Source organism: Mustela nivalis (assembly GCF_964662115.1).
Source record: "Mustela nivalis genome assembly, chromosome: 13".
NCBI lineage: Eukaryota > Metazoa > Chordata > Mammalia > Carnivora > Mustelidae > Mustela > Mustela nivalis.
Window position 1 is genome coordinate 44549343 of NC_139032.1, and position 25527 is coordinate 44574869.

Below are 25527 nucleotides of genomic sequence, written 5' to 3' on the forward strand. Positions count from 1 at the left end.
AAATGAATAAAGAAGATATGGTCCGTATACACAATGGAATATTACTCGGCCATCAGAAAGGATGAATACCCAATTTTTGCATCAACATGGATGGGACTGGAGGAGATTATGCTAAGTGGAATAAGTCAACATGGATGGGACTGGAGATTATGCTAAGTGGAATAAGTCAAGCAGAGAAACTCAATTATCACATGGTTTCACTTATTTGTGGGACATAAGAAATAGTATGGAGGACATTAGAAGGAAGGGAAAAATGAAGGGTGAGGGAATCGAAGCAGGAGATGAACCATAAAAGACTATGGACTCTGGGAAACAAACTGAGGGTTTTAGAAGAGAGGGAGGTGGGAGGATCGGTGAGTTTGGTGGTGGGTATTAAGGAGGGCACAGATTGCATGGAGCACTGGGTGTTATTTGCAAACAATGAATCATGGAACACTACATCAAAAACTAATGATGTACTGTGTTGGTGTCTAACAGAACATAATTTTTTTAAAAAATGATCCTGTCCATATACTAGTCTGTTTCCTCATACTGGCTCTTTTCTCTCAATAAACATTTTTCAATTTTTTCCAACTTTAAAGGAAAAAACTGAAGTGATACAGCTCATTACAGTCCATTGCCCTCCTCTCTCTCTTCCAGAAAGGGTTGCCTACACACAGACTTGCCTTCCTTACCTCCCATTCACAGTCCCCCCACCATTCAATTTGGTTCTGCTAGCCCTTTCTTCTAGCCCAGGCCCCCTGAAGTCCCACCAGGTTTTCAAGTCCAGTCACTGCTCTTCAGGCCGTTATTCTCTAGAACCATCCTGTAAGCATCCATACTGTGACTCATCTTTTGCTCATACTCTCCTTGATTTCTGTGATTCTCCTCCTCATGTTTTGTCCTCTCTTGCAATCTCCAATACAGGGTTTGGCTCTTTGTCAGTTTATTTCATTTCACACCTTCCACACATAATTCTAACATTCCCCAGGGTTAAATGGCACCCTCTCAGAAAACCACTAGAGAGGCTGAGAGCCCAGCCCAGCACACTGAGAAAGATCCTGAGGCAGATTCGCAAGGCTTGATTCATGCCCCTGATCCTGGCAAGGACACACTGAGCCTTCCTTGTCTGGGCTGTGACAGACAGGATTCTAAGGACCAGCCTCCAGTATCCATCTCCTGCCATACTCTCTCATCTCCTCAATGCCCACTAGAGCTGAAGGTAACATCTGTCACCACTTCACATCAGTTCTGTACAAAAACATGAAGAACAACTACCTATGAGCACTGAAGAGCAACCAAGACAGGCATATGCTAGAGCAAAGCTAACAGGCAGAAGTAGGGACTGGTACTGCATGAACCTCTGTGTAAGTTTCCATTTTGTGGTGGGACCTTTGTTTTTCCCAAAGCTTCCAGTATGAAGGCAGGCTCCAATCTGTGCCAAGCCAAGCAGCATAACATAAACAGAAAACCTCCCATATCCGACTGAAGAACCAGAGGACCAAGTCTGAGGCAACCACACATGCTCGAAAGTAAGGAAAAAATCCTAGAAAGGAGAAAAGCCAAGACAGGAAGCTCTGGCTTCTGTACATAAAATGCACCCAGGGCTCCCCCTGAGTTCACAAACAACCATGCTAATGATAAATTACTGAACTGATGGGACCCCTGGCTGGCTCAGTCAGCTACGTGTCTGACTCCTGATTTCAGCTCAGGTCATGAGCTCAGGATCATAAGATCGAGCCCCACGTGCTTAAGATTCTCTCCCTCCTCCTGCCCCTTGCAACTCATGTGCTCTCTCAAAAAAAAAAAAAAAAAAAAAAAACCACCAGAACTGAGACTGGAGGTACCACCAAAGACAGTTTGCATTTTGAATCAAATCAAATTACCCTTCTATCTGTCTTTAAAAACAGTAATATAAATAAACTCTTTGGAGGAATGAAAAAATAAATCCAGAGTCTTTGCAACAGAACTTGAACAATATACAGGAACAATCTAATATCACTGACATATATGCAGAAAAATATGACCCATTCTTAAGAGAAAAAAAAAGATAATCCTGGGTGGCTCAGTTGGTTGGACGACTGCCTTCGGCTCAGGTCATGATCCCAGAGTCCCAGGATCGAGTCCCGCATCAGGCTCCCAGCTCCATGGGGAGTCTGCTTCGCTCTCTGACCTTCTCCTCGCTCATGCTCTCTCTGTCTCTCTCTCAAATAAATAAATAAAATCTTTAAAAAATAATAAAATAAATAAATAAAAGATAATCCTGAAGATCAAGCAGACCCAGATGCTACAGTTAGCAAACAAAGATTTCTAAAGCCGCTATTCTAATTGTGCTTAATTATAAAAAGCAAAATAAGGTCAAAATAAATTAAAATGTAGAAAATTCATAAGAGAAATAGAAACTATCTAGAAATAATCAGATGTAACTTCCATGAATGAAATATACAATTACTGAAATTAGTCACTTAATATCAGAATAGAGCTTGAGGAAATACTCTGTGAACTTGAAGACAGATGAACAGAAACTATTGATTTTAAAAACAGAAAAAAAACGACTGACAGAAATGAACAGAGTCTCAGAGAAAGAAAAAGCACTTGAAGAAATAATGGTCAAAATGTTCCCAAATTCGACCAAAAACCCACAACATCAAAGGCTCTGAAATTTCCCAGGCAAGTCTAATGCTGAGACCTCTTTCTGCATTTCTTCTTAATTCTTAGGCCCAATCTATAGGGCAGGGGAGTAGGTATATTCCCAAGGGTACAGCTCTGGGTAGAAAATGGGTATAAGTCAATGAGTAGGGAAAGACTTAGCCCACTACCAACTTTCCTGCTTTTTTCCTAGCATTTGAAGAGGATTCCAAATGCCTTTTCTCTTTTAGCTCTCCCCCAACCCCCACCCAACTCCACACAGTTTAAACAAGAGTCTTGTCAATAAATAAAGGAATATGTGATACCAGCTGGCTGCCTTCTGCCCTTGAGCCAAACCCATCAAGTCGGAACCCTAGCCTTCCTTCCCTCCTACGCCTCCAGTTCACACCCCTCCCACCATGGCCCCCCCTCCCCTTAGAATAAAATGCAACACCATCTTGAAGACTTACCTCCTTCCTCTCAGGTTATCCATTCCACCATCCTTAGAGATCTGCCTAACAAACTAATGTCCTAGAATGGGGCCCAAGTGTTTTACATGGTGACATGCCTAAGGGGAAATGAGGCTTGAAGTGCAAACCTCTTATTCATAAATTGATCTCCCATCCATTCAAACTAAAGGCAAATCCTATAGAAGAGACTCACCAAGGGCTGCAAGAGACTGCCTCGTGCTAAGAAAGGCTAAAAATCACAAGCATTCCCCTCTTGGCACCTGCTGTAAATCCCTAAGATTTACAGTCAGTAAGAGTTGTGTGCAGCTGTAATCATGCCTCATGCTGGGATGATAACCTTTCCAGAAACCAGGTGTTTTTTGTGTCTGGACTTAATCACCCAACCCAGCCAAGCCCTGAGCCATGTGACTTTTTGAAAATTCAGCAGGTGGCAGTCCCATGTCCAATCTCAGAAACTAAGTTGGGTCCCTTTACATAGAGAAGTGGCTGGGATGGTCAGGTAACAAGGGTCCTCACGGCAGAGAAGTGACAATCCATGCTGACAGAGGGGTATGCCGATACAGGGCTGACCGGTTCCTTCCCCCAGAAGCCTCTGCTGGAGCACTCAGATGACGACCTCTCTGCATTTCTTCAGACAGAAGTCTGCTGTATATGCAAGAATACTGACCAGAGTCTCTGCTAAGCTTCTGTGGTTCAGAAAACATAGTTGGTAACATCTTGGTTTTTGTTCATTTATCCTAATAAAAGCTCACTAAAACTTTTTTTTTTTTTTAATGAATCCTGGGGGCACCTGGGTGGCTCAGTGGGTTAAGCCGCTGCCTTCGGCTCCAGTCATGATCTCAGGGTCCTGGGATCGAGCCCCGCATTGTGCTCTCTGCTCAGCAGGGAGCCTGCTTCCTCCCCTTTCTCTGCTGCCTCTCTGCCTACTTGTGATCTCTCTCCCTGTCAAATAAATAAATAAAATCTTTAAAAAAAAAAATGAATCCTGACACGTTCCCAGTCTATGCAAACTAGTGTCCAGCATGGCAGGCACCAGGCTGAGATACAATGAGCTTGAGGTGCAGGTGAGTGAAGAGGTGCCCTCTGCTCATCTTCCCCTTAACTTCTCTCTCTGGGGAAGGATATAAAGGAGAGGAGAGAAGAATTTCTGCTCTTCTTCCTTCCCATGGGTAACCTTGATCCTGTCACCTTTTCTTTTAAGACCCTTACAGTCATGAACAACTTGTTTTGGAACTTCTTTTAGTATCTGCAATCCTCTACTTTGGCCACATTTTGACATGAATGGTATTGTCACTCTGGCAGAGACAGAGGGAACTTCTGGGTGATAGGTTTATGGCTTTTAGTGACATGAGGCAAGGATAATTGAGGACAGGTCAGAGGGGAAGCTTTCATTTTCGCAAAGCACCATCGGGAGGAAGGAAGGCGTGTGGGGCCCATATGGGGACCTCAGAGCTAGGTGATGGGGCAGGGCTCATGCTACAGAGGACTTACCCTCATCCTCCTAAGCTTGTGACCAACAAATAAAGAGCAACCTTCAACATCTAACCCTCAAAGCATTACATAAGCCTAGGACTCTTCATCAGCACTGACCAAACATTCTGCGTAAACCAAATCATGTTAGATGTCTGTCTCACATGAAGATGATCTGATTCAAGGAAGCCTGGATGGCTTAGTCGTTAAGTGCCTGCCTTTGGGTCAGGTTCATGATCCCAGGGTCATGGGATCAAGCCCTGCATTAGGCTCCCTGTCCAGAGGGAGGCCTGCTTCTCTCTCTTCCACTCTCCTTGCTTGTGTTCCTGCTCTCGCTATGTTTCTCTCTGTCAAATAAATAAATAAAATCTTTTAAAAAATTGAAAAGATGATCTGATTCAGGGGGAAGTGCTGAGGGGGAAAAACAAAAGAGATGATCTCAGTGGAGTCTTGCATCAGACATGGCCCTCAACTCCCTCCCAGCCTTAATATCAGAAATCCATCGGCTTCCTTTATCTCTTCATGGGCTTTTCTGCCTCATAACTCATACACGGACTTCCTTTGGATCTAGAACATAGCGGCTTTTTGTAGGAATCCTTCATGCCTCCAAACCACAATCTCAAAAGAGGATGTAAACAGGCCCATTTGGGGGAGAACCTGGAGGCAGAATGAGTTAGAGCCGTTCTGCTTCACCTGAACCACTGGGACCTTTACTAGGAAAGCACAAAATTATGAGCTAAGAGGGAGCAATTGGAAGAAAATTTACCAGGTCTTGAGTCCTGTCATGTGCAAGCTCTGTGCTGCCTTAATTTACATAGTCTAGGATCTCCACCTCTCAGCCATCCCCCTCCTGTAGGGATGAGGAATGCCGGAGGTAGAGAAGCCGCCCCTTTCTCAGGTCCCATCAGGGCTCCAAGTATACAATCTGGGACACTGCTCAACCACCGTCCAAGATGTTTCTCCTCCACTAGGTCACCAGTCACAGGTCACAGATCACCACCCAGGGGTCACTAACCAGGTGTCAGCAGCAGATTCTGATAGCCTTGCCACATGCAGAGCAGACCCGAAATTGATCGGTTTCCCCACCCTCTCAATGGAAATCTCTCTGCAACCCTACTACCCTGAGCCAGGTGGTTCAGTCTCTCAAACTGAATTCTCTAAAGAATCTGAGAGTTTAGAGGTCAAGAGCAATCTAAAAGGACTTTTGAACAATGCAGAGGTAAGGGATGATGACTCTGATGCATTCAAAATCCACACATAACTTCTGCCTCCCCAAAACAAAGTGTTAATAGCCTACTGTGAACCAGAAGCCTTACCAGTAACAACCAATTAACGTATTTTATGTGTGATATGTAATATGACATATTCTTATAATAAGCTAGAAAAAAGCTATGAAGAAAATCATAAGAAAAAACATTTACAGCACTCTATCTATTGGGGGGAAAAAAAAATCCACAGGTAAATGGACCCTGCGGTTCAAACCCATTTTGCTTAAGAGTCAAATGCTGTTTAAGGGTCAAAATGGTCATTCTTGAAAAACATTCAAGAGGATCCCAATTCAAAGTCTGGGGCATGATTTCCAAACAGCTCCGTCCCTATCAAGTTTCCTTTCACCACTATCCCCATCACGACCTGGAGCTTAGGTGCCAAAGTCCTGAACTCCCTTTCCAGCCTCCCCCCACCTGCCATTGTTTCCTCCCTTTATACTTTCTTTAACCTCCAAGCCTTTGGTACGTGGATCATTTTAGCTTTCCTCACCCCTAGACTCGCAGTATCAATTCTTTCTCTGGAAGAAGAGGTTGGGAGGGGCGCCCAGGTGGCTCAGTTGTTAAGTGTCTGACTTTGACTCAGGTCATGAGCCCTGAGTCCTGGGATTGAACCCCAAGTCGGGCTCCCTGCTCTGCAGGAAGCCTGCTTCTCCCTCTCCCACTCCCCCTGCCTGTGCTCCCTCTCTCGCTGTGTCTGTGTCTCTCGCTGTGTCTGTGTCAAATAAATAAATAAAATCTTAAAAAAAAAAAAAGAGAGAGAGAGAGATTGGAAAAAACTGAGCAGGCTAACAAATGTAGGATTACTTTTCCAAGATACAGTACATTGATTCTGTACCTTGATGCACTAATACTGCATATTATACTCATATCGTACCTTAGCCCTGGACAGTACTCTATTTGTGAGCATTCACACATTTATTCTGCTTGCACTCACCTTGATGTGGTCAGGCCTTCCATGGGTATGGATGCTTTCTGGTACTCCATCTTGGGCTTGAAGGACTCTCTGGGCAGGTAACAGTGATAGAGAGGGTAGTTCTCGGTGTATTCGGAGAGTAGACATGGTTTCTCTATTTTATCATAAATCTTGGTAGGGAGATGTGGACAGTGATGCCGCCTACAAAAAAGACACAAGTCAGGTCTGTTATCTTCTGGGAAAGAATACAGCCAGTCTGATGATGCCACCTTCTCGAAATGGGACCCCAGGTTTTCAAATCAAGACTGCCAGCATTATTGCTGGGTATTTACTCTAAAGATACAAACGTAGTGATCCGAAGGGGCACGTGCACCCGAATGTTTATAGCAGCAATGTCCACAATAGCCAAACTATGGAAAGAACCTAAATGTCCATCAACAGATGAATGGATAAGTAAGATGTGGTATATATACACAATGGAATACTATGCAGCCATCAAAAGAAATGAAATCTTGCCATTTGCGACAACGTGGATGGAACTAGAGCATATCATGCTTAGCGAAATAAGTCAAGCGGAGAAAGACAACTATCATATGATCTCCCTGATATGAGGAAGTGGTGAGGCAACATGAGGGCTTAAGTGGGTAGGAGAAGAATCAATGAACAAGATGGGATTGGGAGGGAGACAAACCATAAGTGAATCTTAATCTCACAAAACAAACTGAGGGTTGCTGGGGGGAGGGGGGCTGGGAGAAGGGGGGTGGGGTTATGGACATTAGGGAGGTGTGCTTTGATGAGTGCTGTGAAGTGTGTAAACCTGGCGATTCACAGACCTGTACCCCTGGGGATAGAAATATATGTTTATAAAAAATCAAAATTTTTTTTAAAAAAAGACTGCCAGCATTAAAAACAGGAACTTAACTTTTCTCTACTAAACTAGGAAGCGACCAGAATTTTTTTTAATGCTGGATAGCAGCAAACGGCTCATCACCCAAATTCCTTAAATCACAACATTATACACAAGCATAACTGATGGTCAACCACACAGATGCCATACTGCCTGTTTAAATATGAAATACTTCCAGTGCCCTAGTGGGTAAATCGCTGTGGCCCCAAGCCCTTTGAGGGATGCTCCGGCTGGTCTCCCAATCACCCAGCAGTCAGGGTTCAACACCTGACCTGACCCTGCACTGCAGGGCTGTGCACTAAGCCTTTCCTAGTTAGCTGGTACCTGGATCAACTCAGAATGTCACCTTTCCAGATAAGGGCCATCACACGGAGCAAAACCCCCTCAGTTCTGAGCTCGCTCCATGCCACTGGCTATGGAAACCTGTTGCACACTGAAAGCCTGGCTCCTCCTCGGGTCTCGCCTCAGCTGTTGCCCCCACAGAAAGACTTCCACTGGTTATCTTCTACCTAAGATCCACCCAGCAGCCTTCCCCTGGCACAGAGGCTCTCTCATCCCAGCGCGTGCCTCTCCCATCACCTACTGCTCGCAGTCATTGGCTGGTCTGCTGGTGAGCCTGATCACGGTCTCTTGTCTCTCAAGCTCAGTACCTTCTCTATCTTGCTCACTGCTAGAGTCCCTTATCCTGCCTGGTACACCGCAGACTATCTGCCAATGAATAATTACTGATCAAATGACAAGATACGGAAATATATTATTAAATAAACGTGAGGTCTCTTTACACAACTAGATGAGAGAAAAGAATTTGAAGTTATAATTCATGGCAAGTTTTCCCATTTTGCACACATGGTAATAAATGAACCTTAGGATTCTACTTATCGCTGGACAAAGTGTGGCCGTTGGAGCTCTCAAAACCTAAGCAGTCTGTCAATTATTCATATGCCACAGACAACTCTTACCAACCAGCTGGGGCACCCCTTGTCTTCAGACATCAACACAGCCACAAACCCACACATTTGTGATTTCCAACTTCCTTCCACCAAGGAACAGCACAGAACGGCTTATTTTAAAACTTTTTTTTTTACGTTGATTTTAATTAGAGAAACAAAATATACAAAAAAACAAAAAAACAAAAAAACAAAAATACACAGTATTCTGGGGCAGCACATGGGGGAAGAGAGAGAGAGAGAATACATCACTGTTCTCATCTAAAGCATTTTCCAGGCAATGGTTAGCATGCTATTTATTCCTGCTGTTAATAAGTTCCTCCCTCTGTATCAGTGTTTTCCTGCCACCACTGTTGTTACCAGTACTTTTCTTCCACCTCCCAGACCCTAGAGAAAACAATCAACACCTGTTGGGTTCATACGGCTAGTACTGCATATTAACAAGTACCTTTAGAGAGAACACTCTTGCAGGGCACCTGCCGGCTCAGTCGGTTAAGTGTCCACACTTAGCGGGGAATCTGTCTGAGAGTCAATCTCTCTCTCTCCCTCTCCTCCTCCACTCTGTAGTCACTCTCTAAATAAATCTTTATAAGACAGAGAAAGAGATCCCTATAGGATTCTTTTCTCATTTGTAGGTTTGTGTATCAGAAAAGCCTTAAGATAGCACAAACTTGCCACATTCTTTTTTTTTTTTAACATTTTTGTTTGTTTTTGTTTTTAAGTAATCTCTACACCAAGATGGGGCTCAAACTTACAACCCAGAGCATCAGGCGGCACAGGCTCCATCAACTGAGGCAGCCAGGCACCCCTACTTTTTATTTTTATTATTACAGAAGTACTACTGGTTCCCAATATTTTAGATTTTCCTAATTATTGACAAGGAAATCTTCCACATAAATATGCCACCCTGAGGGTACAAATTTCAGTGTTAAATACACTTAATAAAAGTTTAGTTGTTCTTTTTCAAAATGCATGTTGTTGGCATTTCATAGACAAAGATTATTGTGTGTTTAACATTTTATATATTTAATAAAATGGGCCCTAATCATGGCTACATGAGTCAGTGAGTGCTTTCATCTTCTGTTCACTCAAGAGATAATTGTGTTTGCACAGTAAACAAAATAACCGCATCCCATGCTATGTAAACATTAGATATCATTACCATTCCTGTGTTCACCATCAGTCCAATTACCTGAGGTTTCAATCTGAACCAATTAGCACCCTATCATTTTAGGATTCCTACAAACCTCAAATCAAAAGCCAAGAACTGCTGCCTACCAAAAATGCCTCTGCCAATCTATTTTGTTCACCCGCGCTCTGAGAAAAAAAGTCATGATTTTATTAAGAATAACTTTGATTCAAGCACTTGCAATAAAATCAACCCCACAGGCATAGCAATATTTTCCCTCTCCAGGGCCCTTGTTTTGCAAACCAGTAAAACTTTGTTTTTATATAATCCCCCCTTTCCATAAGGTTACTTTTTTTGATTTCACACTATAAAGACTTATTCCTCAAGAAAAATAAATTTCATGGCAAAATACTACATTGTGATTGGTATTGTGAGAGGGGATTTCAATAAAGCAATAAGCTTCCACTCAGACACTGATGTTCCTTGAAGTGGAATGTTTTCTGTCTATAGGGAGGGCGGCCGGGTTGTTCTGAACTCGTTGCTAGTTAACTAAAATCTGTCTCACTCTGAAGTACCAAAGACTCTTAATTGAAAGTAAATGTTTCACCACCTGTCTGCTCCTAGGACCCCCTCCTTTGCCTTACTCATTAACCCAAAGCCCTGAGTATCCTCTCAAGTCGCCAAGCACAGTATCTCCTCCTTGTCAGTCTGCCACCTTTTTCCCAAAAAGGGAAACACTTCAATTCATAATTTTTAGTGGGCCTAGGAGTGATTAAAGAAAGTGTGTGGAGGGAAGCTTGAGTGGCTCAGTCAATTAAGCAGCTGCCTTCGGCTCGGGTCATGATCCCAGGGTTCTGGGATCGAGTCCCACATCAGGGTCCCTGCTCCGTGGAGAGTCTGCTTCTCCTTCTCCCTCTGCCTGCTGCTCTCCCTGCTTATGCATGCTCTCTCCCTGTCAAATGAATAAATGCAATCTTAAAAAAGAGAGAGAGAGATTGGAAGAAAGGAAGGAAGGAAGGGGAAAAGAATGTGGAATCACCAAGCTTGGGGTATTTTATTTTTTTTAAGATTTTATTTATTTATTTGACAGATAGAGATCACAAGTGGGCAGAGAGGCAGGCAGAGAGATAGGAGGAAGCAGACTCCCTGCCGAGCAGAGAGCCTGATGCGGGGCTCAATCCCACAACCCTGGGATCATGACCTGAGCTGAAGGTAGAGGCTTTAACCCACTGAGCCACCCAGGCGCCCCAAGCTTGGGGTATTTTAAAGTAAGCCTGACAATCATGAGCCCAAGAAAGGAGACCTCTTCAAACTCTCTAATACCATATCCTTTGAGGGGCTGCCATGGCCACCAGGCTGGGGGTACACACTCAAACCAGCCCACTAGGGGCCACTAGGCAGAGAAGGCAAAAGGAAGGGAGGCTTCCTTACCAGGACCATCTAAAGTCTTTCCACTCCAGAATTTACTAAAGGACCACAGGAAAAAGGAAATAATCCTGACTTTTTCTGATATTTGGTAAAGGGAATAGTGGAAACCTTTCAACAGAACACAGAAAAGGTGAATAATAGTTGACTGAGCACTGACTCCAAGCTAGAACTATGGAATTTTAAAAATTGAATTTTAAAAGGGGTCATGGAGGGATGCCTGGGTGGCTGTCTGTTACGCACCCGCCTTCGGCTCAAGTCGTGATCCCAGGGTCCTGGGATCAAGTCCCGCATCAGGCTCCCTGCTCAGGAGGAAGTCTGCTTCTCTCTCTTCCTACTCCTCCCCACTATTTATGCTCTCTCTCTCTCTGAAAAGTGGATAAAATCTTTAAAAATAAGTAAAGAAGAGGAGCTATGGAGATTATCTAATCCAATGTCCTCACAATGCTGACAAAAAAAAAAAAATCAGAAGTTCAGATAACCATGTGTACAACCCAGTCACAGAAAGCATCTAGTTCTCTTTTGCATCTGAATGACCAGATTCATTTCCTGACATCTAGGTCTGTAGGATCCATAGAATGGATGAGAGAACATTAAAGATCTGACAAGTTCCTCTAGCATCGCAGCACCTGATAGAGAATACAAGCCAGGTAGGAGAGCCACACACATTTTAAATGTTCTAGTAGCTACCTTCAAATGGTAAAAGGAGGCAAAATTAATTTTAATATATTATTTAATCCAATATATTCCATTTCAACATATTATCAATATCAAAAATTAAGATATTTTGCTTTCATACTACAACTTCAAAATCCAATAGGCATTTTACATTGACTGCATGTCTCAGTTAGAAATAACACATTTCGAGGCACCTGGGTGACTCAATCTGTTAAGCGTCCAACTCCTAATTTCAGCCCAGGTCACCATCTCAGGGTCATGAGATCAAGCCCCCATGTAAGGCTCCACACTCAGCACAGAGTCTGCTTGAGATTCTGTCTCTCCCTCTGCCTCCTCCCCACCCCCACTCACACACACACGCACTAAATAAATACATAAATAAATAAATAAAATCTTTTAAAAAAAAGGAATGGATACCACATTTCTTTTTTTTTTTAAAGATTTTATTTATTTATTTGTCAGAGAGAGAGCAAGCACAGGCAGACAGAGTGGAAGGCAGAGTCAGAGGGAGAAGCAGGCTCCCTGCAGAGCAAGGAGCCCCCTGAGCCGAAGGCAGCTGCTTAACCAACTGAGCTACCCAGGCGTCCTGGATACCACATTTCAAGGGCTTACTAGCCCTCAAAGGTGGTGACTAGTAGCACAATCTAGAATCTGAAGGTTCACAAGAAAGAAATGCCAACCCTTGGATGCCAGCGTTCTCCGCAAGCGGAAGAAAGAACAATGTACCTAGAAATATTTTTCTTGATTCATATCACGTTTATCTCCTACTTGGACTTTCTGACTTGCCTTCCTGGGAAATAAACAGAGGCCTTAAGGGACAGGAAAAATTGAATTTTCCTTTCATTCTTCTCGCTCCACAGAGCCAAGCTTCAGTTCCATGTGCCTGTGACACTCTCCAGAGCTGCCCTCCTTCCTGCCACTTCCATATTCCCAAAATGCTTCTCGTTCTTCAAGGCCCATCTTGCAAGCCATGCCTACCACCACCACCACCACCCTTGGAAGCTGCTAAGAATGCAACTGCACTGTCACGGGCTAGGACTCACTGTCTCTTCTGGGTGTGTGCCTGGCTGTGTCCCTACCTCTTTCAGGAACATTTTTCTGTACCGCCTTACATGGGCATTTACTTATAAACTTTCATATCAAGAATTCTCATGGCTGCAAACACAGATGCTCATCCTGGCAAAAAGCTGATGAACAGCATGGCAATTCTTCTGGCCACCAACAAGCACCACAAACAATAGCCAGGGTACTGTAACTGAATTTCTCAAGCACAGAAGCTTCCAATCCTCTTTTTTTTTTTAAGATTTTATTTTATTTTTTTTTAATATATTTAAATATATTTTATTTATTTTTATTATTTTATTTTATTTATTTTATTTTTATTTATTTATTTTAAGATTTTATTTACTTATTTATTTTTTTAAAGATTTTATTTATTTGACAGAGATCACAAGTAGGCAGAGAGGCAGGCAGAGAGAAAGTGAGAGAGGGAAGCAGGCTCCCTGCTGAGCAGAGAGCCCGATGCAGGGCTCAATCCCAGGACCCTGGGATCATGACCTGAGCAGAAGGCAGAGGCTTTAACCCACTGAGCCACCCAGGTGCCCTCCAATGCTCTTTTAGATGGTGACCTGTTTGTAAACAATATAGCATCTATGGATAGCAATGACTTCTCTTGCCTCTACCATGGTTTCCCCAGACTCCCCTGAGTTTAGCCTGGTGTGGGCAGGGAAGAAGGCTCTCCTTCACTCCGGAAGGCAATGCACATGGCAGAGAGGGACTTTGGAGGCAGGAAGATCTGGTTTCCAATTCTAGGCCTGTCACTGACTGCTTGTGTACTGTTAAGGAGCCTTTTTTTCCTTAGTTAATGTAATTCTTCTGAGCTTCAGTTTCTTCCCGATCTGTAGATAACTTCTACTTTGTAGGATTATGTGGATTAAATCAAATACTGGAGATAAAAGGACTAGCCTAGTCCAAGGCAAGCAGTCTGAAATTAATAGGCTGTTTATTGAGCAATTACTATCCACCACATGGGCTAAGAGTTTTATATGTTATCCCGTCTAATCCTCATAGTAATGCCACAAACAAGACACTATTATCCCCATTTTATAAACATGAAACTGAGACATGGGAGGTGTGATTTTGCTCAAGGCCACATAGCCAGACTGCAATGAAATCAGGACTAAAACCCCAGATCTTCTGCCTGATTCCAAAGCCTGTGCCCTTAATCACAGCCATATACTGTGTGGTTTCAGGGGAGGCCAGCCTATACCAAATACCTCTGGTTTCTGGATGCCCGGGTAAATGTAGGGACAGCCCAGTTAATAGGCTGCTCTTAGACCTGTCCCTTCCCCTTCACTACACTCAGAATCTTCCAAGGCAAGACACACTCCTCTTTCCCAAAGCCCTAAAACTATTCTGAAAGAAACCCACAAAGACATACAATTCCAAATACTCTTTAAAATTCTGACCTTTCCATTGCTTCTTGGCCTTGGGGCTAAGATCAAGTGCAAAACTCTGACCTTTCCACAGATCTTTGATGTCGTCCAAAGAAGAGCAAATCATTCAAGCAGTAACAATAACAACCATGAAAACAAAGAACATGGAACGCCAGGTCCAGAGGACCCACGAGATCAGCCAGCCCTACCGCTTCCTCAGGCAGATGTGGACGCTTGGACCAAGAGATGCTGAGCAGCTGCCTGAGGTCACACAGCTGGTCAGCAGCAACGTTCAGCCCACGTCCCACGTCACCTCTCACATAACTGACTTCCAGTTACAATCCAATGTAAAACTCAAAGTTCACACTCTTTAAGGATTTACAGCCCATTTTTCCTTTTTCCCAGTAGTTAGGAGTCTGTGACCTGTCACAGCTGCTGTGTGAGGGAAGAAAAGAGAGCAGAAAATGCATTCTTGGGCCTAGTAGTGGAGAAACTGCCAAGGATCAGCAAACCTCCAGTCATAAAAGTCACATTCCATGCTGATAGTTCAGAAAGAGTCCAGGGTGTCTAGAATAACAAAAACTTGAAGTTCCTAGAGGCAGGATCTTCTCAGAAGAAAACCCATGTCTCTGGAATGGTCTCCTTGAACATGAGCAGCTCACAAAGCCAACCCAAGTAATCTCTGCTGGTAAGTAAAGCTAGTGCTTTTCCTGAAATGCATATTATCTACTTTCAGTGATTGATAAACTTCCAAATTGTTTACTAAAATTTCTTCTTTCCTCTTTATAACATACCCAGAGAGCCAAAGGACAAGTGAAAATGTTTTTATTAACAGATACATGGAACCATTTTTGAACATACATAGATATATATTTCATGCCGATGTTGAGACATAAGGACTCATACTCCCTACCTACCTTTTCTATACAGATCTTTAAAGAGTCAGAACAGGGGCACCTGGGTGGCTCAGTCAGGTAGGCCTCTGACTCGTGATTCCAGCTCAGGTCATGATCTCAGGGTCGTGAGATCAAGCGCCGTATCAGGTTCCATGCTCAGTGCAGAGTCCGGGTGAGATCCTCTCTCTCCCTTGCTTCCTCCCCCTGCTCACACACAAGCGCTTGCTCACTCTTTTAAATAAATAAATAAATAAATAAATAAATAAATATAAATAAATAAATAAGATCTTAAAAAGAAAAACAGAACATTGTGAGAAATCTGGTAACTCCAGCTTATGTTCTGCCCACAGTACTAGGGAAGTGAGCAGGGAGTATAAAGTAGAACTCTTTGGTGGCAACTTGTCTTTCAGCAGATCAGAATTAGAGTGACAGAAGGCAGGTCCAAAACCTTAAATATGGGAAGGAGAGTAAACAACCTGAAGACCATTTGGTACAAACATGACAGGTGCAAATGATGACCCAACCAGCAGCGCCTCAGAGGCCACAGCGAAGAGAACCTGAGGTCACAACTGAGTTTAGGGAGAAAGATTGTCTTGATTAGCCATGTCTGTCAAGGATGCCAGGCTAGGGAAGTGGGGAAGAGTGGATCAATCAGCCAATCAACAAAAGGGAAGGAAAGAAAGGAAGGGAATACTGGTGGAGATGACCACACACCATTGAAAATGGTGATTGGCTGGAATGACACAGTTGGAAAATATCCAGAATGACAACAAAGCCATAAAAGTATAAATGAACTCCCTAAGAAGACAAAGTAATAAAAACAAGGACAAAACCTTGAAGAGCACTAGGTTTAGGAAATAGGACAAAGAAGTTGCAGGGTGGGGGAGAAAAAAACCCTCACAATAAAAAGAAAATTCAGGGGCACCTGGGTGGCTCAGTCATTAAGCATCTGCCTTCGGCTCAGGTCAGGATCTCAGGGTCCCGGTTCAAGCCCCATCTCAGACTCCCTCCTGGGCAGGAAGCCTGCCTCTCCCTCTCCCGCTCCCCTTGCTTGTGTTCCCTCTCTCACGTGTCTCTGTGTTAAATGAATAAAATCTTAAAAAAAAAAAAGTAAAAAAAAATTCAGTGACATAAAGGTCAAATAAAGACTTAAGTGTTCAACAGTTAAATGCCACAGAAAAATCAAAAGACCTGAGGACAGACAAAAAGACATCTCTTCTGTTGACTGAAAATTGCCTTTAGTGGAGCCATGAATTGAGGCTGCTGAAGTGGAGGGAGAGAGGCCACCATGCTGAAAAATCTGGTAGCAAAAGTGGCAAGAAAAATCGAACAGGAGCTCAAGAAACTACCCAGGACGTACCTAAGAATTGTTAACCATGTGATCACCATCAGGAGCCCGTGGACAGAAGTCAGATCATCTCTCTGTAGGTAGGGAAACAGATTAGAAGAGCGGGATCCCTTGATGAGCAAAAATAATGGATGGAGCCAGAGCCTGGGCTGCAGAGGAGATGTGATGGAGGAGGGAAGGTGGACGAGGCTCAGGAGACAAGATGAGAAGGGAATCAGCAGCACCAGTTTGACAGCCTTGACCCAGAGTACAAGGGCACCAGAAGAGGGAGAGCAGATGAGGTGGGAAGGCAGCCAGAAGAGATGTTCAAAGTGTACACAGGGCACTCAGGGCAGGGGGGGTGGAGGGGGATGCTGAGGGACAACTAGAGAAGAATGCAGACCTGCTTCCAGGAGTAGTATGGTCAAGGGCAGGGCCCAAGAGGCCCAGCTGACCCATGTCAGGTGCAGGACTCTCTGCAGCAGAGCTTGGTGTCTCTGGGGAGAGCTGTGGCTTGGCAGACAGGAATCTGAGGGGATATGGCAGGAGAGGAGCCCTGGCAGGCCATGAGCACTCAGGCTTGGAGGACAGAAGGGAAGTCAGCAAGAGCCAGGGGTCTTTGGGAGAAACTGCGGGCCTGGAGAGAGCAAGACAGAATGTGTGCGGGGCTATTCTTCCCCTTGTCAGTCAAAAGGAAGAAGAGTTTCTTCTGCAAAAAAGTACTGACATTAACTGGAGAAACCATTTCAAGAAAGTTCAATTGGTCAGGGCATCTTCAGAAGTTACAGGGCAGGGACTCTGGCAGGGGCCCCATGGACCCTTGGAAACAGACACATGGAAGAGGAGAGAGAAACAGGCCAGTTGCCAAGGCTCTTTCTCTTTCTAACTCTTAGAGAGTCAAGCCTCCCCAGAGACTTGGCAACACTCAACCCAGAACTTCATTCCTACCCATTCCCCTTCACTTCCTTCAGGTTTTAGATCAAAAATACCTCCTTCTAGGAGGACTTCCGAACCCCCACATCAGTTCATGTTCACTCTGCTCTTGCCCACATTCACACACACATATGCTGGTAATCTCCTGCTCAAGTCTAACCTGCCGGGGGGTCTTGTTGCATTACCTTGGTGCATGGCTCCTGATGGGCACTCAATGTATGATTGCTGGAAGCATACAAGAACAGGGCCAGGTATGGTCATGGCCTCGCAGAGAACAATTACAAACGGCTGAAGAGGAAACCCAGCACCTATACTCATGTTTGTTTACCCTTGTTGTATGGCTCTTCCCCTTGTAAACAAAGCCTAGAAATTGGTTTTTAAAAACAAATCTTTGGACCTGTCTCAAATCTCTCTCTCTCTCTCTCTCACATACACACACACACACACACACACACACACAATTTGAGCTGAATTACAAACCCAGATGTGAAATCTAGAATTATAAATGTTTCCGAAGAGAATATCTTTGTAACTTAAGGGAAAGCAAAGAAAATAGTAATTATAAAAGGAGGAATTAGTTAGACATTGTCCAAGTCAAAACCTGCTCAAAGATACCATTAAGAAAATAAGCAAGGAAGCCACACACTTGGAAACAGCATTTGCAAAACAGATATCCAGTCAAAGACTGAGATCCACAACATATAAAGATTAAATATAACTCAATAATAAAGACAAAAAATAACAACCAAAGATTTGAACAGACACATCACCAAAATGATACACGAATGGATAATAAACATAGACAAAAATGCTTAATATGCATCATCAGGAAAACATAAGTTTAAACTGCAGTAAGATACCACTACACACATACCAGAATTGTTAGAATGTTAAAAACTGACAAAAGCTACTGCTCACAAAGTGAAACAACACCAATTTTCTTCCATTGTTGGTAGGAATGCAAAATAGTCCAAGACTATTTGGCAAAATACATAGCCATTTCAGGGTGCCTGGGTGGCTCCGTTGGTTAAGACTCCAACTCTTGGTTTCCACTCAGATCATGAGTTTGGGGTCAAGAGACCAATCCCCATATCATGCTCTACACTCAGCACAGAGTCTATTTGGAGTACTCTCTCCCTCTCTCCCTGCCCCTCCTCTGCCCTTCCCCTGGCTCCTGCTCACTCATGTGCTCTCTCTGTCTAATATATAAAAAAATCTTTTTTTTTTTTAATGTATGGTCATTTCTACATTCTGGGCTACCTCCTAGCCCAGCAATTCCATTCCTAGACATTTACCCACAAGAAATAAAAACCTTTATTCACAAAAAAAGAGTTAGTCAAGAATGTTCACAGAGGCACACTCGTTTAACCAAAACTAGAAACAGGCCAGACATCCATCAATGGGAGCATAGGTAAACTGTGGTATAATCATTTGACAAAAAAGTACTCAGCAAAAAAAAAAAAAAAAAGAAAAAGTACTTTCAGTCACACAGCAGCAAAGAACATTTTCAGCAGAAGAACAACAAATCAAAAGAGCACATGCTTTATGATTCCATTTATGTGAAATTCTAGAACAGGAGGAACTGATTTTTAGTGGTGGGAAAAAATCAGATTGTTGGTTACCACTGGGAGTGAGAGAAGGGACTGACTGGGAAGGAGAATGCAAGAACCTTCTGAGGTGTTGGTAATGTTCCATATATGGTATGGGTCTGGGTTGCACAAACAGTGGAATTTCTCAAAACTCAGCAAATACCACCTCAAGATTTAGGAATTTCACTGTAAATTTACCTCAAAAGAAGAAAAAGGACAAAAATATTGTGCTGCCATTAACGATATGAATGCTGAACTATTTAGGGGAGAAGTCTGCTGACTTCTGTGACTTACTCTGAAATACATTAAAAAAAGATGGGTGGATGGAGGGATGGATGGAAAGATACGTCGATGTTAATGCTAGAATCCGGGCAGCGGATATACAAATGTTCACTTTAAAATCTTTTTTTTTTTTAAGATTTTATTTATTTATCAGAGAGAGAGAGCAAGCACAGGCAGACAGAGGCAGAGGGAGAAGCAGGCTCCCTGCCGAGCAAGGAGCCCGATGTGGGACTCGATCCCAGGACGCTGGGATCATGACCTGAGCCGAAGGCAGCTGCTTAACCAACTGAGCCACCCAGGCATCCCTAAAATCTTTTTAATTTTGTTGGATGTTTGAAATTTTTCAAAATGAAATGCTGGAGAAGAGAAAGAACAAGAAAAGTCTCCAAAATTTTCTAATCTTTTATAAAGATTTTATTTATTTATTTATTTGAGAGAGTGCGTGCGTGTATGAGCAGGGGGAGGGGCAGAGAGAGGGGGAGAGAATGTCAAGCAGACTCCATGCTGAGTACAGAGCCAACCCAGGCCTCAATCTCAGGATCCTGAGATTACAACCAGAGACGAAATCAAGAGTCAGCTGGTCCGTGGACTGGGCCACCCAGGTGACCCTAAAATTCTGATTTTTAGATGTGATCATGACATTGTGGTTATATAAGAAAATGTCCATACTTTTCAAGATGCATAATAAAGTATTAAGGGGTAAAATGACAAGATGTCTTTAACTGGATGAACCAAATCTTAATAATTATCAGTGTTGGAAATGTGTACATGGGGTTTGGTTGATCACTTTATTTTCTTTTCTTTTTTTTTTTTTTTTGCAGATTTAAATTCTTCTAATGAAAGAAATATTAAAACAAATCCCTAAGAGGTAGGGCCTACATGAAACAAGTGTGTATCTGCTTAAGCAAGAGTTCCCTTGAGGCTAATAGGGCTTTAGTCCAACCACCTGGGACAAAACAGGATTTTGATTTAAGCTGATGATAAGTGCAGAGCCAACAACCTAAGGAAGCTTCCCTTCTCACACTCTGAAATTTGTATCAGCTGCACTGGGCTTGTTCCCACATGGCCTTTCAGTGTCCTCCAGCCAAAAAGCAGCAAGCTCACATACTTCACTGGAGTTTCACTGTCTTCAAGAAATCTATTAAGCACCCTATGAATTTTAGATGAAATCCGACAGCTGTGCTAAACAAATCTTCCCAAGGCTCTCTTTCAGGCATTGCAAAAACAACCAAAGCCTGTTTAATCTCGATCTTAGAACAATCACTGTCCTCAACCCACCACCACCTCACCCCGACCCAAGATGGCTTTGCTTGCATAGCACTCTGTGGTCACTCTTATCATACCATTAGTCCCACAACATTAAAAACTGATTGGTGCTTATTTGCTGCCCAGACTAGGCTCCCCTTCTGTGGGGGGTGGGGGATGGGTGATAAGAAGGATATTTTGTTCACTATTATAACCAGCTAAGCTCAAGGTCCAGAACACCTACAAGTTGACAAAAAATTTTTTGGATGACTGGATGATGGAACTGTAGAACACATAGTTTACAGAAATTTTCCATGTGGTCTCACTCCTTTTGTGACCCTACAGCTAAGGAAGACAGAAATTACTAACCCCCTTCCCATATCCCAGATGTGGGAGCAAGGCCAGGGGGCTTAAGACTTGGTCAACCTCACAGCAAAATCAGTGGTAAAACCAGGACGAGGGCCAATTTTGCTGACTTCTCAAGAGACGCTCTTTTCATCATATCTAGTTCCTTTCTGAAGAAAATTCAAGTTAATCACTCAGAATCTGAGACCCTTTTCCTCCCACAATCACAGAGCTTGGAGTTGGGGATGGAGTGGCCTCTGACTTACAATGCTGAAGAATGAACGGTACCCAATGAGCATGGATCTTACTTAGAAAGCAGGGAGAGTCCAAAGTTGGATAAACGCCACTGCCTATAAAACCCCAGATGTTTGGCTTGATGTTTCCACATGTTAAATGTCTCATATAATTAATTAAGGTAGAAAGACAACAGTTTTACTACTATATACCCTGTCAGTTTCCACCAGCTAGCTGACAGCCACCACCGCACATGCATTAATTTGTTTCATACTCTCTCCCTCCACACAGGCCCTTGTTCTCATTTTGCATAAAGAGCCATGAAGGGCTGTGAAAACACAGCCCCTTTCTGGGAGATGATCAGAAACTGGCTAAGAGTACCATGAGCTGTCATCTTTGAGGTCAGATTTCCCCAAACTACAGTAGCTCCTAAGAGACTCCTGCTTCTCTCTCAACTTCAAGTTTGGGGAAAGAACTGGAAGTTCTGCATGAGTCTGTAAATAAAAAACCAGCCATCAGCTCAGGTGTGCTGCCACTACCTTCTCCCTAACCCTGTGTATGCGGACATCTAGCCCAGCCCTCTTTCAGCTCTGAGTTTCAGCAGGTGAACTAGCAATGGCTTGAGCAGGGCCAAAGGTCCACGGAAGACGCCAGGCATAGCTGCCTTCCATCTCCTCCAGCACAGCATCCTGACATCCCAACTCTGGGGCTCAGTACTGTCTTTATGTCCTACACAAAGTTACTGAATGGCCTGAGAGTTGTCAAGTGCCTTACAAATTACTGTGAATTACCAGGTATTTCACAGGGTTTACAGACAGACATCCCACAGCCTTGAGCCCCACAACTTGGAGCTGAGGTATCTTTAGCCTCCATGTCAGATTTTCAATGCCAAGGGCTCTGTCAAAGTCTCCGGGGACTCTTCTGTCTCTAAACATAAACCAGTCTCCTGCTATGGATATTGGAGGAGAGATGGCTTCCGTGCATTCTCTCCTGCCCCAGACCTCCCACCAGAGACCATTTCCCACCTGAGTAACCACAGAAAGGAACACTTTGTCCTTCAAAGCAGCATGTGGCCGAGCAAAACATGCAGGCAGATCTGAATCTAGTAGTCAATGCCTCAGTTCAGACAGTGAGAATTTTCTCCACCACTCGCTCATTAGCTACCAACCTGATCATTAACTCAACATTCCCATACCCCACTGCTGCTTGCCTGAATTCTGGAAACCTTTGGAATTTCAACTGATAGCAAAATTTCAACAGCTATTCTAACCTCAATCAAAAAAAGATTTACTATTGCTAATCTGCATTTTTTTTCTCTCTGCCTCTAAGGAGCTTTTCAAAATTTGAGCCAAATATCCTATAATGTCATTAAAGTGAAAGAAAAGTAATTTCAACAATGAGTGGAATGACGGTAGAAAAACTGCCTTATTGCACTAAATTTATTCCTCCGTGTAACATAAATATTTTTAAACAAGCATTTGATTCTTAGGGACTGAAGTCACTATTCAAGACACCCCTTTCCCCACCCCCCAAAAAGCAGAAGGCTGAATTTTGAGTTTAATTATTACCACAGCTGAGCGGCTGTAACAAAATTATTTCATTGTGTTGTGTGCTCATAATTCAATATGTCAAAGTCGTCTCTGATTTCGTTAATGATTCTTCCCTATTTCTCAGATGTTTGGCTTAAAGAGAAAATTTTTAAGTCACCTCTTTTCAACTGTACTCTTTCAATATATTCTTCTCTCCAGCAATTAAAGTTTACTGCTAGGAACTTTATATGGATTGTGTGAAACACAATCATTCAATAAAATATGTTATCATATGTGTTAACAGCAACACGCTTGCTTATCTCTGAAGAAATATCCTGCTTTATATTGACTGCCCAATAAACAATAACAGAAAATTCAGGTTATGCTTTGTTACTTGACAAAAACCACAAAGATTCCTGGCATAAAGAAACCAAGTTGCAGAAATTGTTCTTTTTTTTTTTTTGGTTTATATGTTTTAGCTAAAATCAGAACTTGTTAAACCCCTTGGGCTTCTGGAAGAATGCAGAGGATTTAAAGAACATTTCTTACTGGACCTCCCAGATGCTGGCAAAAGTCTAGGGAATGAGGAGGTGTTAGGAGAGAACAGACAGATCTACACACATGATGGGTGTTAAGTCCGTTCTTGATTTCTGGTAGAGATAGCCCTTCTTTACAGAAAAAGAAAATTCACAAGAATAAAATTCTTGGCTCTCGAGAATCTTTTTTCGTCTCCCATCACAGAAGAAACAAACACCAAACAGTTCTATCCCACCAGCTGACAAATGTGGCCTTTGCGTTTTCTTCATAAAGGTATAAGCTGCATACTAGATTTGTACACTTTCAAAGGTAACAAGATGAGTCATTAACATTTAGAACATGCTAGTATTTATTAAGCACCAAGGGTTGGGCACAGATCTTAAGTCTCTATGTGTAGCATCTCACTTAATCTTCACCACAACCGAAAGGCACAAAAAACACTTCAGACCTGAGGTTGTGGGCCATGGTGCACCAAGACCCCAGAGGCCACAAAAGTCCAGTCATGAGGGGCGCCTGGGTGGCTCAGTGGGTTAAAGCCTCTGCCTCCGGTTCAGGTCATGATCCCAGGGTCCTGGGATCGAGCCCCACATGGGGCTCTCTGCTCAGCAGGAAGTCTGCTCCCCGCTCCGCAGGGAGCCTGCTTGTGATCTCTCTCTGTCAAATAAATAAAATCTTAAAAAAAAAAAAAAGTCCAGTCATGAGAGCCACACAGGGGCATTCATAAGGGAGAGGACCAGGGTCTCTATCCCTGACCCTCTAAGCAGCCTAAGGGGGGCAAGGTTAGACGTCTCCCCACCCCCAGCTTCTAGCAAATCCCATCCTTCCTCATATTCTCCAGTCTTTGTTCTTGCCTGTTCCTTTTTCTCCTTTTTTTGTGTTCTCATTATGTTAAGCCTCAAATCCTTCAGGATCGAAGGTGGAGACCACTTCCAACCCACAAGATTCTAGGAGGCAAATTCCACTGAGAGACACAGTATCAGCAGCCCCGGGTGCTGGTAACTTTGCCCTCTGCAAACAAGGGTAAAGTCAAAACCCCTGCCCAGAAGCCTTCTCACTGACTGGAACCAGATCATAATGCTGCCCCCCAGCTGCAAGGGGAGCTGCAAGTCAAAGGTCTGGCTTCTTGGTCACCATAATGGGCAAAAGGCAAGAGAGACGGAGTGTGGAGAGTAATCTGAGCAGCCGTCAACAGAATCTGTTCTCAAGAGGATTCTAACAAAATAAGGTAGGTTTATGCATAGTCCCCATAGAACAGGGAGTTACCAGATTAAGGGTTAGGGAAAACTCCAGCGGGAGGAATAACAGGTTTTAAGGATCCACCAAACTGAAATCATGCCTGTTTATTTACACTATCAGAGGCGAATCACTGATTCTCAAGCACTGGCACCTTTACGCCAGCAACCAACATAGATGCCATGCAGTCACATATCCCAGTAGGGCTGGACAGGATGTCATGGAAAACTGCAAGCCAAATGCAATTTCAGAAGACACCTAGGTGCATGGGAACTAATTAGTCCAGATTATTGCACCATATAGCTCGTGCACACACAAATCTTGGAAAAAATGAAGCAGCCGTAGCTCAGATTGTGCCTTGCACTTGTTCTCATCGCCTCACCTGCTGACTGAACGTGAGCCACACGAGGATGTGCCTGGTGTGCTGGCTACAGAGACAAGCCTCATCCTGCCGACCGACTCCAAAACAGGGTTTTATTCGGTTCCTCTGGCTGTGGGAGCAGATACCCCCATGCTGGTCCGTTCCTGTGCAGCCTTCCCAAACTGTTTTCAAGAATTGTGAAAAGATGCAGAAATCGTCCTAGACAGAGTAGATCATTTGGTCTTACCTATCCTACCCTCATTATCCGATAATCCTGACCGACCACTCACAAATTAAACACTGCACAACAGTACGTATCTCTGCTCCTTTGCTTGTTCATTTGCCCATATACAGATTCATTCCCGCAGCCTTCCCAAAGCTCCCGCTCCACGCCATGCACCGCGCTGGGTGTTCAGGTTAGAAAGAAAAAATACATATTCCCTGATAGAAGGACACATGTATTATTTCCTTTTTTTTAAGATTTTATTTGAGACAGAGTATGTGTGCCGAGGGAGAAGCAGACTCCCTGCTGAGCGGAGAGACTGATGCAGGTCTCAGTCCCAACACCCTGAGATCTGAGCTGAGCCTGAAGCAGATGTTTAATCCACCGAGCCCCCCAGTCACCCAAGCACACATGGATTACTTCCTATCTTTAGTTCTTGACATTGGCGCTCAGGAAAAAGAGGCCGTTGTGCCTCATGAAGACATTGGTGCCAGTGTGCACAAACAGGCAAGAAAAGCAGGTAGTAAGGGTTGGAGGAATGGAG

At 43.5% G+C, this 25527-nt stretch overlaps 1 protein-coding gene across 2 annotated transcripts in view; it reads right to left on the minus strand.

The window, feature by feature from the left end:
• The window catches only part of SAXO1 (stabilizer of axonemal microtubules 1), a 105268-nt gene that overhangs the window by 21458 nt on the left and 58283 nt on the right, over nucleotides 1-25527 (minus strand). For both annotated transcript variants that reach the window (XM_082695360.1, XM_082695361.1), the window contains exon 2: nucleotides 6750-6929. In XM_082695360.1, the coding sequence (XP_082551486.1) occupies nucleotides 6750-6929 (180 nt within the window). The remainder of the gene's footprint in view (nucleotides 1-6749; nucleotides 6930-25527) is intronic.